The sequence below is a fragment of the Manduca sexta genome, chromosome 26 (genome assembly GCF_014839805.1).
Source record: "Manduca sexta isolate Smith_Timp_Sample1 chromosome 26, JHU_Msex_v1.0, whole genome shotgun sequence".
Classification (NCBI taxonomy): Eukaryota; Metazoa; Arthropoda; class Insecta; order Lepidoptera; family Sphingidae; genus Manduca; species Manduca sexta.
In genome coordinates, this window is record NC_051140.1 from 8,241,256 (window position 1) to 8,255,500 (window position 14,245).

At 32.5% G+C, this 14,245-nt stretch overlaps 1 protein-coding gene across 1 annotated transcript; it reads left to right on the forward strand.

The window, feature by feature from the left end:
• Positions 1–7,041: 7,041 nt before the first annotated feature.
• LOC115453506 lies at positions 7,042–10,307 on the forward strand. The gene is made up of 2 exons (XM_030182203.2): positions 7,042–7,109; positions 9,355–10,307. The coding sequence occupies exon 2, from the start codon at positions 9,355–9,357 to the stop codon at positions 10,201–10,203; it is 849 nt and encodes a 282-aa protein (XP_030038063.1). The 5' UTR covers positions 7,042–7,109; the 3' UTR covers positions 10,204–10,307.
• The last annotated feature ends 3,938 nt before the right edge of the window (positions 10,308–14,245 follow it).

Consider the following 14,245-nt stretch of genomic DNA (forward strand, 5'->3'; position numbering starts at 1 on the left):
ATCTCTTATTCTGTGAACTATCTAAGTCGTTTTCAAAACAGTTATGATGAAACTCACTATAAATATGCTCTACGTGTTCTGAAATACTTGTATAACACCAGAAAATTTAAGTTAAACTATAATGCAAATTATGAGAATATAATGGATGCCTATGTTGATGCAGATTGGGGGGGCAGATATTGTTGATAGAAAGTCCACCACAGGAATTGTCATTAAAGTATATGGAAATACATTATTTTGGAAATCACAAAAACAAAAAATAGTTTCAAGGGCTTCAACTCATGCTGAATATTATGCGTTAGCAGATTGTGTTGAGGAGGTGCTACCTATAAAGGGAGTGTTAAGTGACTTAGATGTAGTAATTAACTGTATCAAAATTTATGAGGATAATACTGGAGCCATTGCTTTGTCTAAAAATGGTAAATTTTGTAAAAATTCTAAACATATTGATATAAGCTATCACTTTGTTCATGACTTTGAAAAGAAAGGTATAATTAATGTATGTAAAATTAATACTGAGGAACAAATTGCTGACATTTTAACAAAGTCTCTTTGTAAAGCTAAACATAAAAAATTCAGATATTTGCTAGGGGTTAGAAATGATGATGAGGTATAAATGAAACTCATGTTTAATTTGTAATGTTTATTGAAGAAAATGTTTAGTTGTGAAATGTTTTGATTGATGTCATAAAGTGTTTAATGTTAATTTAATTTGGTTAGTTTGAAATTAGTAGTCTATTAAAATTATGTAAACTTGTACTGTAGTTAAGTTACAAAATCAAGGAGGTGTGTTAAAATGGTGATTTTGTACTTACCGCGTTTGCTGTCTACGTTATGATGATGTTGGCTATGGTAATTCTCTTTGGTTTAATTAGGAAAATACATACAAGATGGATGACGAGTGATTTAATGTAACAAGTAAAAGTTAGAATAAAATTATAAAGGTAAAATAATAGAAGAGCCTGTTTTATTGCCGTCCATATCCTAACAATTTCCCTTGTAAAATCGCAAAATATGCATCATAAACAGTCATATCTTTTACAAATTTTATATTTTTACAATTGAAAAAGACCATAGGCTGAGTATCTGCTATAAGTTTCAACATGACAGCCGAACGCGTTCCTGACAAAAAAGATCTTGACAAACGAACAACTAAGTGAAACTATAATGGTTCCTTTGGAGTTACTAAACCCCAAAAATCGCTAATTTGTGTCCTATTACTTTTCCTTAGGTATCCCATTACTTTTTGTGGTCAACGACACTATTAAAAAATCTAGTACATCAAGGTTCTTATTGCCGACCGACCTATGTGTGTAAGCATATAAACTGTGTTTTTTATAGTTATGACATACGTGTGTTAGCCTGACAAGGCTCGGCTTATACAAACACAATAGACTTTTGGGTGAGAGATTTACGCCCGAATACTGAAACGCTACTCAACCAACCAACTTGTCTGAGGCCTACTTAAATTTAACAGGCTACTTAATTTAAATGGCATTCTCAAACGTACATTAAAGATTTTACGGAAAACTCAGTTGAGGAGCAGTTAATTTGCTATAGATTATAAAAAGTTTGTTTTCGTTTACATAATTTTAATAATATGATATTAATGTGTCGTTTCACGCAGCATAATTTATGAAACATAAAAAAAAATCAAATAACGTAATACGCAGTTTAATTATAAATGATTTTTAATTATTAAATTCTCAACATTGATGTAGTAAATACATTCCAACTTATTTATACTTGCCATTTGGCAGCATGATCAGTATTGACATTAGTCACTTTAGAAAAAAAAAACTTCTGTATCTGTCAAATTTTCGTCAACAATTAAATCGTAGTGATTATTTTCTCTTTGTTAACAACATAATTCTTATTTCGTGTCTTGCCACAGAAGTTTCTATTTTATATAAATATAATCAATGGAGTCTGCAAATAACAAAACCCAAAAAAGGGGTTGAAATTATACCTAAATAGAAAAACAAGAACTGCTGGATATAGTCAAAAAGTAAGTATTGGATTTATTTGGAGGCCCATCGAATTAAGAAAAAAGGGCATTGCTCGATGCGGGCTGCTTCTGACATTCAATCTGGAAATTTTTGCGGGAGGCCTTTGTTCAGCAATGGATATCATGTGGCTGATAATGTTTTTTTTTTTGTTAAATAATTTTTAAAAATATATTTGTTTTATTGGCAGCTCTCGTGAGGAACACAAGCAGTGAGCTGTGGGCGAGTAGCCGGCTGTGAAGTGAGAGGCCGTGGGTTCTCTTGTGTGATATATATAATCAATCAATCAATCAATAATTTATTCAAGAAATAGACTTCTGCAGGCATCTATATATATGTACTATGTGTAGCAAAATGTCTGTAATAAAATTTTATATGTCTGATATATAAGAATTACAATTAAAAAATATAATAATTACAATAAAGTTTCTTCTTGCTTCTCTAATAAATATTTCTTCATTCAGACATGTTCAGACTTTCAATAAAATTAAATTCCCTTACAATTGTTACATACACACATAATAAAGCTAATCATCCTAGAAGGGGTAGGCAGAGGCACAACTAGTTCCATGATATATGTACTATGTGTAGCAAAATGTCTGTAATGTAATGTTTATATCTCTGACTAGCTTCCGCCCGCAGCTTCGCCCGCGTGGATTTCGGGTTTCAAAAATGGAGAAGGTGCTCAATTTGTCGGGATGTTTTTTTTAATTTATGGTGGTATGCAGGTGGTCCGATTGTCCGGTCAGGGTCTGATGATGGGATCCTGGTGAAATCGAAGGAACTTTTAACCATTAAGGTTGCACACGAAATGACGGAAGCTTAAAAAATGGAGTAACTTCTCCCGTTTTCCCAACATTTTCCATCACTGCTATGCTCCTATTAATTGTAGCGTGATGAAAAGTATACTATAACCAGCTCAGGAGTATGAAAAATAATTGTACCAAGTTAAGTTAAAATCCGTCGAGTAGTTTTTGTTTCTATAACGGTTATACAGACAGACAGACAAAAATTTTACTAATTGCATTTTTGGCATCAGTATCGATCCCTAATCACCCCCAGTTATTTTGGAAATATATTTCATGTACAGAATTGACCTCTCTACAGATTTATTATAAGTATAGATATGCAAAAGTAGCTCAAAAATTGTCCATAACGAAAACATGCATTTTAAAGTAAAACAAAAGAAATAATATCGTGAAGCCAACCAAATAACTAATGATATATTAAATTTTGTGACTGTTCAATTTAGTCGGGTCCGCGATATCACTTTTGTTGAGTTTCAGAACGCGACATTACATTATTATATTCTGTGCTCCAACGCACACTGCTTTGATGTTAGGAACACACCTACATTGCTTAGACAACAGTGAACTTTATACAATAGCAATAAAGCTCAAATTGACTCTATGTATTAGTTAGAAAACGTTTGTATGGGAAATAGAAAAATGCTATTTTGAGGATTTTCCCGGCAATTATTCGAATTTTTCTCACCTTTTAAAGCTTCCCTAGACCTCCACGAATAATTCAAGACCAAGATAAGATAAATCCGTTCAGCCGTTCTCGAGTTTTAGCGAGACTAACGAACAGCAATTGATTTTTATATATATAGATATATAAGAATTACAATTAAAAAATATAATAATTACAATAAAGTTTCTTCTTGCTTCTCTAATAAATATTTCTTCATTCAGACATGTTGACTTTCAATAAAATTTATTTCCCTTAAAACTGTTACATACACATATAATAAAGCTAATCATCCTAGAAGGGGTAGGCAGAGGCACAACTAGTTCCATGATATGAGTACAATATGATGTACCATATTGTACTTATATCTATATATATGTACTATGTGTAGCAAAATGTCTGTAATGTAATGTTTATATCTCTGATGTATAAGAATTACAATTAAAAAATATAATAATTACAATAAAGTTTCTTCTTGCTTCTCTAATAAATATTTCTTCATTCAGACATGTTGACTTTCAATAAAATTTATTTCCCTTAAAACTGTTACATACACATATAATAAAGCTAATCATCCTAGAAGGGGTAGGCAGAGGCACAACTAGTTCCATGATATGAGCGCAGGCACAACTAGTTCCATGATATGAGTACACCATGATGTACCGTAGGTTCCTACACATGAAAAATATCCCAGATGACCCTTTGATAGGTGCCTGTGGTAAAGAAACAAAGGGCAATAAATATCTGGTATTTCTTTTTATGACCGGCTAGGCTGGATCAATATCCAGTTTAAATCAATATGATGAATGAACATAGCTGAAATGACAATTCCTGAATTAAAAAGCATAATTTAGGACAATTCCTGAATTAATGAACATAAATACTCTTCGAAAGTGTCTAATTTCTCTCGATTTCTTCGATTGACCCTATATTCTTCTTCAGACAGTGATGATAGTGAAGAAAAAGACATTTTATTAAATCGAAAGAGAATATAATAACAACTAACACAACAATAAATATTTTAGCGTAAAGATTTGAGAGTAGTCGCAAGCACTCTCAAATTAATCTCAATTAACAGCCATATAAGGCGGCCTTAAATAGCTGTCAAACTTTAAGCAAGGTTTGTGAATACCGTTTGAATCAATAAGCGGACCTTAAACCTTCGTCGCCTTAAATTTAAGGTTAGGAAATAAGTGACGTTTCAGTATACCAATTTCAAAGGTAACGAATGCTTAAATTCGTGAGGCCATCTTAAATATTTAAGTGGCGTTTGAGTATTCGGGCGTTAGGCTCTCGCAACCCTTAAAAATTAAGTGACCGTGCTGAGAGCAACCCACTAACGGGTTATGAATTTCGGCTCAGGACGGTCACAGGGAGAAGATGAGACATCAAAGATTAGGTAGCAGCTGTGTGCGAACTGTTTCACAAGTATCCGACATCAATTGTTATAATTTTATGAATTAATATTCTTAGATTTAAATAAAATAATAATTCATTTAAATTTTACTTCTTAACACTCATACTATGTGAAAATTTGGATGTTTGATAGAAGTAAACGCATAAACCCCTAAACGAATATAATTGAAATATTGCACAAAAATTATATTATGTTGATCTAGCATATAAAGTATTTGTATCCCGGAAATCTTAGGTCTTTTATTTCATAAAATCAAACACAACTGAGTTCTAAATAAATAAGTATTACCCTTAGAGAATTAACCTAATAAAGGCGAATTATTCATTTATTGCAATAATATTACGTAGAAAAGATTAATACCACATACTATATGAACTGCTGTTCATATAGCAGATTGTTTTAAAGTCGTATAATCATTATACTAACCGTATGTCGATAGAATTACATCCTCTTATGGGATGAATTTCTAAAAATCGTTTCCAAATACTCACACAACAATATCTTAAAAACTCGAGGAAGAAATTTGAGGTATGTCACCACTTTCTGTGTATTGTCTATCCAAAGAACATTTAGTAGAAGAATTGGAAAAATGATAAAAATATATCGCTTTCTGCGTACCTAATAGTAAACGCACAAATCGTTATTCGAAGCAAAAACATTGCACATTATATTCACTCTTACAAGTTCTTGTATCTTCTACTATAAAGTTCATTTCAGCACGTACAATCGTTTATGTCGTTTGTAAACCTAGCTAAAGTTCCGGACGTCAGGAATCTAGTAGTTCCCGACAAGACAAGTTGCTGTTTAATTCTAGCCAGAGATCTTGAACTACAGTTCCTCTTTTATTTCCCACAATAGAGATATACTTGCAGTTTTTAATTCTAAAATATTACAAGTCAAGTCTAATGGTAAGTAACAATTATTTAATACCCAGGACATATTTTAATTGCAAAACACTACACAGAACTTTCAAAGATATTGTATTTAAAAAAAAGGTAAAGCTATGGTGCTCAAAATTGGCAGTTACATCTTGGTTATGTCTGGCTACATATATTTGTACCACAAAAGTCAAGGAGTTGCCACAAGCATAGAGATGTGACCGATAAGTTTTTTAATTATTCGTAGTCTTATAAAGATTAAACTTTTCCACGAAAATAAAACTGTTAACTTATAAAGATAGTGATGTTATTTATTAAATTAGTCTATATTTTTGCACTTTATACATATTATGTGAAGGCGGACTTAAATCCCAAGTATTATCTGCTTAGCAACCTAGAGTGGTGCAGAAACTAAAACATAGTAGGTGCAAGAAACTCTCTTGTTTGTGAGGGTCCGTCTAGACAGGTTTCATACGAACACTGACCTATTCTGCTGCTAAATAGCAGCGGGAACTATACTGTGCCAGTTTAATAGACCTTGTAGACAAAGTTATTACCGCGCATTATTTTTCTTCACAATATGTCAACCGATTGCGTTTATAACATTACATTGGTATTGTCATGCACTACTTAGTAATTCAAACTTTTTGACTTTGTTATTGTCTTAAGGCAATCGAGTCCATTTACCATGTGACGAGCAGCTTGCTAGTCTTAATATTCATATTTCTAAAACTAGATCATCCGTTGAACTAGACACCACCTAAAATCTGTACTTATAAAGCTGTAAAGTTTTCTTGAAAGCGCTGATCTCCGGAATTACTAAACGTATTTTGAAAATTTACTTATAAGAAGCTGTTCCTCAATGCCATAGGTTACACTTTATCCTTGATACTATTCACCCGGTGGGAGCCGCAGCCTAAAGCTACTTGGTAAATAATTGTATTTTTTTATAAACGATATAGCCACTATTCGTAGCACCATCAATTGAAACTAGAAGAGGCATGTCCCATACAAAATACCTTTTCGATTTTATATTTTTGCCGGTTCCTTTGGATTTTCCTAATTAGCTTTTTTCCTAAATTACCCCAATATTAAGGTGTACAATTTTTTTTTATTGTTGAGTCATTTTCGATTTTTTGCGATACTTACGCACAGCAATTGATGTTTCATAGATATGTGGGAAATAAATATATTTTTCCAGTATACCAGACGTTTACGATCCCGCGTGGTAAGTTCAGAAGGGTTCAGTCAACTGCGGCGATCGCTTCCCGGTGCCATCTCGCACTCGTGCGCAAACCCTCGGCTAACGTGAACTGCGCGCTCTCCAGCATTATAGAAGTAAGTGGACTGTTATTTCATTTAGTATCTTAAACGTATAGTAGCTATTTTGATCTGATATTATCCTTCTTACCGTTATTTGCGTCTATACTAAATAAAAAAAAGCATCTATTAAATTTATAATATATAATAATAATAATAATAACAGCCCTGTATTATATACTTGCCCACTGCTGAGCACGGGCCTCCTCTACTACTGAGAGGGATTAAGGCCTTAGTCCACCACGCTGGCCTAGTGCGGATTGGTAGACTTCACACACCCTCGAAATTCCTATAGAGAACTTCCCAGGTGTGCAGGTTTCCTCACGATCTTTTCCTTCACCGTTAAAGCGAACGATAAATTCACAAAGAATACACACATGATTTTTTAGAAAAGTCAGAGGTGTGTGCCCTTGGGATTTGAACCTGCGGACATTCGTCTTGGCAGTCCGTTCCACACCCAACTAGGCTATCGCCGCTTCAAATTTATAATATATTAGAGCAGTAATGTCGTTAGATATGCGTAGTTTTAATTTGTATAATAATTAAATATCCCTATGATAATGTAATGACATAAATTAAATAGATACGTCATCATCGAAATGTTAGCGGAGGTGCATAGCTGAACTACCGCTTTCAACTGGCCAGTGAACTTTTTTTACTCATAAAATATCGGCATAACAGTACCGAGATTTTCTTATCGATATTTTTCTGTTTTAAAACGTTTATTGGCGAAATACATTGTGATCATATATCCATGTGTTCATGATTAATAAGACGTAGTGACGATCCAACACTCATCTCCGTTATAACTATCATAAATTTAATCATTAAAATAGTGATTGAAAATTTCGAGAGAAGTATATAATAACAATATTAAATTTGTCTTTTTTATATTATTTCTCGAAAGGGCTAAAAACATATCTCTTAAATATAAAAAATACATAATAGCTTAATTAGCTAAGTACAAGCCACCACCTGTAAATAAAGTACAAACATGTTACGGAACACAAGATAATATTCAGTCATCGCATTACAAGTCTGGAACGGACTTCTTTCCATAAGTTTTTCACACATGTATAATATTGTTTATAAGTTATTAAAACAATTATCTATGTCATCGACATCGTTAAAGCATATATTATGGAATCTTATTGATGTAAATAACAAAATTAAATCAGTTGAAATGGTCACGCAACCAATAAATTATTAAATTACCAATTCTATTATTCAAATATTTAAATAAAACTAAACTGTTTCATAGACAGCTGTACTATGACCTTTTAGGTCAGTGTGACGAAAGTATTCTGAATTAATTAGGAATTTCGTTTGGACTTTCTGTAATTAATCTTAGGTAAACGCGACTTCCGTCGGCAATCTCGAAATATGAATCAGTATAACGGGAATCGGGATAATGCAATCATTTCAGCGTAACCATTAACATTATAGCGGCGATAGCCTAGTTAGGTGTGGAACGGACTGCCAAGACGAATGTCCGCAGGTTCAAATCCCAAGGGCACATACCTCTGACATTTCCAAAATCATGAGTGTATTCTTTGTGAATTATCGCTTGCTTTAACGGTGAAGGAAAAAAAATCGTGAGGAAACCTGCACATCTGAGAAGTTCTCTATAGGAATTTCGAAGGTGTGTGAAGTCTACCAATCCGCACTAGGCCAGCGTGGTGGACTAAGGCCTAATCCCTCTCAGTAGTGGAGGAGGCCCGTGCTCAGCAGTGGTCAAGTATACTTATAATACAGGGCTGATATTATTATTATTAACGTTATAGTAATCATCATAATGTATGTTAATACACTTAATAAATCAACTATACAAGTAATAAAACAAAGACATTTGTAATTTATCGGGAGTTTGATAGTTCGTTCGCGATGCTTCTGTTAAACATTTTAACTATATTAAACCTTTTGTGCAATGTTTCCTACACTCCATAACCTACTGATTACTGCTGTACCATTGGTTACTCCATAACCTACTGGTTACTGCTGTACTTATTCTACACTAATGCGGTACACAATAATGTCATTTATTTGTATTAAATATTTTTTTTTCAATCTTTCTACGGTCTGCCGCCTAGTTGGCATCAACATATTCTTGGGAGTCCATTACGAACAAATAAAGTGTTTCTCGACCTATCAATCAAACACAAAACCCAGATTACAATCCATAATTACTACTAATACATTAGGAAGGCAGTCTTTAATATACAATAAGAAATAATATTTTATAGGTATGTTTCTTGTGTTACAGATGCAGTGTTTTATATGCGTGACTTATATGATTATATTATGCAGCGGCAATCCAATAAAAAATAGAGATATAGACAACAAATATGAAAAATTCTCCTTCGTTAATAATTTCATTGCGTCCTTGTTTCACAAGGAAACGCCTGAAGAAATAAATGATAACGAAGAAAACAAATTAACGCACACCAGCTATGAAAAATATGGTTATGACAACTTCCAACATCTACTCAATGAAGCTGACTTTTTACCTCGAAGAAATGATAGAATCGCAATGCCTCCACTACAGTATCGTTTCCCGAAAAGTATAAAAAATACATTTACCGAAGGAAAAGGTAAAGAAAATCCAAAGGAAGATATGATAATTATGGTAAACGGTAACAAATCACAAGAAACAGAAATATTAAAGAAGGAACGTTCGCGTCCGGGAGGTAAGAATAAAATCAAACAAAATGATGAATTGGATGATGTACCAGATGTCATTCCATTTTTAACTTCAATGGCGGGACAAAGTCAGATGGGTGATCGCGAAACTCAAACAGTAGTCAAACCAACTGTTATAGTTAATATACGAGGATCTATCAATAATCGGGACGACACGAGGCTTGATAAAGGGAAGGATATTGCCAATGACACTGATATTACACGTAACGTCTTCAATATTAATCAAGAAATTAACGTAAATTCGGATGTAAAACCAGGTAAAAAATTAAATGCTGTCGAACAAGATATAAAAGCTGGACCAGAAATCCAGACTGAAGAGGAGCTATTGTCTATTATATGTCAGCCTAACTACTGGAAAGGAAAGAATAAAGAGCGCAAACATGACGTGATGCAAATATTACTTACTGTTTAGAATGAAATGAATGTAATTTTAATATATTGATATAAATTGAAATAACATAGTATATACAAGTATCTGTAAGTCTGATAGTGTTTAATCGTATTGAGCAACTATAATCTTTTTATATCAATATTATATTTTTGGAAATTAAGACTTCTTATTTTATGTAGACATATTTTATAGATATATGTTTATGAAAGAGATAGTTTGCATTAAAGAGATAAAACTGTATGTAATTAATAATAAAATCTGTAACTTCTTTTTAATGAAAACAAAATTATTGTATTTATCTTAGTTTCTCTATATAGGTAATATTAAATTTTAATATATTTAGTACAAAAAATATGTGTGAGTTATTTTGTGCGGTCTTGGGAAAAGGGTATGTGGTCTAACCTCTCTCTCATGCCGATGTATCCTTAAAGTTAAGAACAAATATTAAGCATGCTTTTACCAATAAAAAAAAATCGAAACACAGCCCATACTAATTCATTATTCAATATATAAAATAATATATTCCGAACAACCATTATGATAGTCCTAATAAACTCTTTCACTTCAATGCAAGAATAAGAATCAGTCATAAGACCATCTCTTCGAAGGATAAATGAAATATTCTAACACGAACCTATAAAATCCGGGCGCACTATGTGTCCTCATAGTATTAATAGTGAATATGAGTTGAAGACTAAATTTCATTTATAAATCAAATATATTATATTAAAATTTTGATAAAATTACGAGGTTACAATAAGTCTCTCCCAGACTACGAGACTAATAAGTACAATAAAATAAAAACTCTAACGCGAGTGGATTTTTGTTTACCATTTACAGAAATTGCAAATAATTTAACATTAAAGTTACTAAAAATATTTATTGTTGATAATGTCATCAAAATTGACTAAGTAAGTCCCTTCAATTTTCGGAATAAGTTCTTGCTGATAAAGTACATAACTAATGCGAGTGAACTATTATTTAACATTTAGAGAAATTGAAAATCATTTAACATTCAAATTGTTAAATAATATTTATGGTTCCTAATTGCATCAGAAAATTGTCCACGCAAGTCTTTTCAATATATTTTAAGGAAAACAATCAAGGCAACTACTAAATTTCCGGAATAAGTTCTCACAGATACAGTAACTTAACACGACTGTTATACAAGTCACTGGCTCCTTACGCGTTTAGTACCGTTACGTCCCACTAGGCCCACGCTCCTCTAAACCTTGCTATAATCATTTACCATATTTGTATCAAATTGTATTCATAATAAGGCTGATAAATGGATATGATATCATTCAACTCTCTTTTAAATAAATTATTTGCTTTGCATTATTTTTCTAGCCGTAGCATGTTTTCAGGACTAACAAAATCGTACCTGGATACGGTGAATACATTTTCGCATTAGGGGAGATAGACAGCATATTTTCTAATTTTTAAGAATTGCTTAAATAGCTGTCATAAACATCACCGGTTTCCTAGTTTAAACCTTATTAAGAAGCAAGATGGCGGGTTTTGACTTACAGCTGATCCAGTAAATTTGTGTTTTAACTAAGCATAGCTGTGAATTTTATAAGACTGTTAATCTTTAAATCTTGTAAGAAATCGGAATATTCTTGATAGGAAGTCAGTTTGTTATTACGCCTGTTTAAAATAAATAGCATTAGGTGTCATAGCAAAACTGAAGCAATACACAAAAATCTATGCCAACAGACCATCAAAATAATGTTTTAATACAAGTCGGTATTCCGATTTCATAAACACGTTATATTTTATGCGAGGAGATGCATGAAATAAGCGCGATCAGATAAACAGCTATATATAATAATCTTTAGCTTTATATATAAGCTGTAATTTTTATGTTGAACTATTTATTTTTTATCAGATCTCAATTTAACACCTAACGTCCAAGTTAATCGTAATTTCATGTTGTCTTACCACAAATAAAACATAACTAACCACAAACAAGTCGTCTAACGGTTGAGCTCCACAGATCGATGCTTATGTTCAAATTTATATCAAAGTAGGTATTGCTCGCAGCTTTGTTCACGCGTTCCTGCTTCACCAGTCCTTTAAACACTACACAAAACCAACGCCATTTATTTCATAGAATATGATTAAAAAGAACTATTATTTTTCATGAAAGCAAATTACCAGGACCAAAAGTAGCCCGGCTGTTAATTTAGGACATGGTCTTCGCATATGCCAAATTTCATCCAAATCCGTTCAGTTGCTTCTGCGTGTATTCCTTACAAGTGAACGAGCATCAAAACATTTTTAAAATTTCACATTCATAATAGTAAGATTAGAAAACACCCATAGCAGCACTAGGACATGAAATAACCAATTTTGTCCTGATCATATCAGATATAAGCATTTCTATAAGTGAACTAGGTACGTTTCTATTTACTATTTTGGAAAGACCGGCGTGACTTTAACTGCTATTTTTTTAATTAAGTCAATAGTATCCAAATACATAAAGTACATCGTAGATGAACGGACAAAAACGGATGCCTCAACTTATAAGGCCTAACAGAGATTCTAAATTAATAGTTAATATTTCATACTTATAAACCATTTTCGGGCGAAAATTATCTTAGAAATAGATCAGAATATTTCCATAAATATTTAAATGAATACAAAATGATAAATTTAATAAGCAATATCTCAATTTTCTATCGAATAAGGATCAAATGACTGAGTCCGAAAGAGACATAATGGATGTTTACCAAAAACTAACTTAACTATTGCTTCAGCGTTGTGTTGCATACACAAACGAATATCCTGCTGCCGTCCCAGGTTCGATTACACAATGTGGTATTGAGGTTTTCTGCTTAGACTCAGTCCGGTGTCTGGAATTGTAACCAGTGAAAGACGCAAATCGGCTGTCAACTTGAAAGGCGGATAAACGACTTGATAAACGTCCTATAAATAAGCTGGATGCAGGCCGCTTTTGATAGGTTCATCTGGCAATCTTTAGGGGAGGCTTATGTTCAGCAGTGGACTTCATGTGATGATAATGGAAGATCATAATCTCATCCCCTATTAGATGGGTCTTAAAATAGGTTGTAAACTAGTACGAAACTTATACCTTTACCTACACTGGGAAAAGGCGTGTATAAACCATAGAAACTCGTCTTGGCTAGAGACAAACTAATATTTTTACACTACTGATAGTACTTACAGTACCACTGATAGTATCACGACTTCAATCCAGTGCACCCATTGACGTATATTCTATAGACACGACCGTCCATATAATAAACTATTTGTTCAAAATCTGAACCAAATTAGCAACCAAAACGTCACTGTTATAACCCATTTATTCACTTGAACAACAAATAATTTTACTTATTTGACTAATATTTTATTAAAATCCAAGTTTACACTTACAATCGAGTTTTTATATCTCAAGCGCCACTCCGTACACAACCACAAACTGTCAATATTAACCATACTAAAGTCAGTTTGAATGGATATCAGTTCAAATCAGTTGAACACAGTGAATGTTCGGAACGCCAAATCTAGTACGTACTACGTATTATATCGATGAGTGCGCCCGATGTCAATACAAATTGAGAGATGAGAGATGTAAATTAGCGTCATGGTATGAAATAAGAATAATGATGGGCTGTTCGACATCGGATCATCAATTTCGATATACTAAAGAAAAAGGAAAAAGTTCGTTCGCAATTATCATCCATGTTAGGAACAAAACGATTCCAATAGATTAACACATCCACAAAAAGAAGTAATTACTGTCCACCGAAATCTATAAAAACCATTTAAAATACATAATTGTGTAAAAAAATTTGAAAATGAACTACCTAAAGCACAGTTTTAGTTCATCAAATATGGATTTTGATCAAACTAATTTAATTGTAGATGAAATGCATATTTTTTTCTAAAACAAAGAATTAATCATTCAATTTGATTGATATCATTTCACATTTTATAAAGAATTTGCGTTATATGGTTACAATAAAATAAAATATTAGAGTTTTTTACAAAGCATAAAAAATAGTGTCGATCTTGTATTAAAGTGTTGTTATAGATT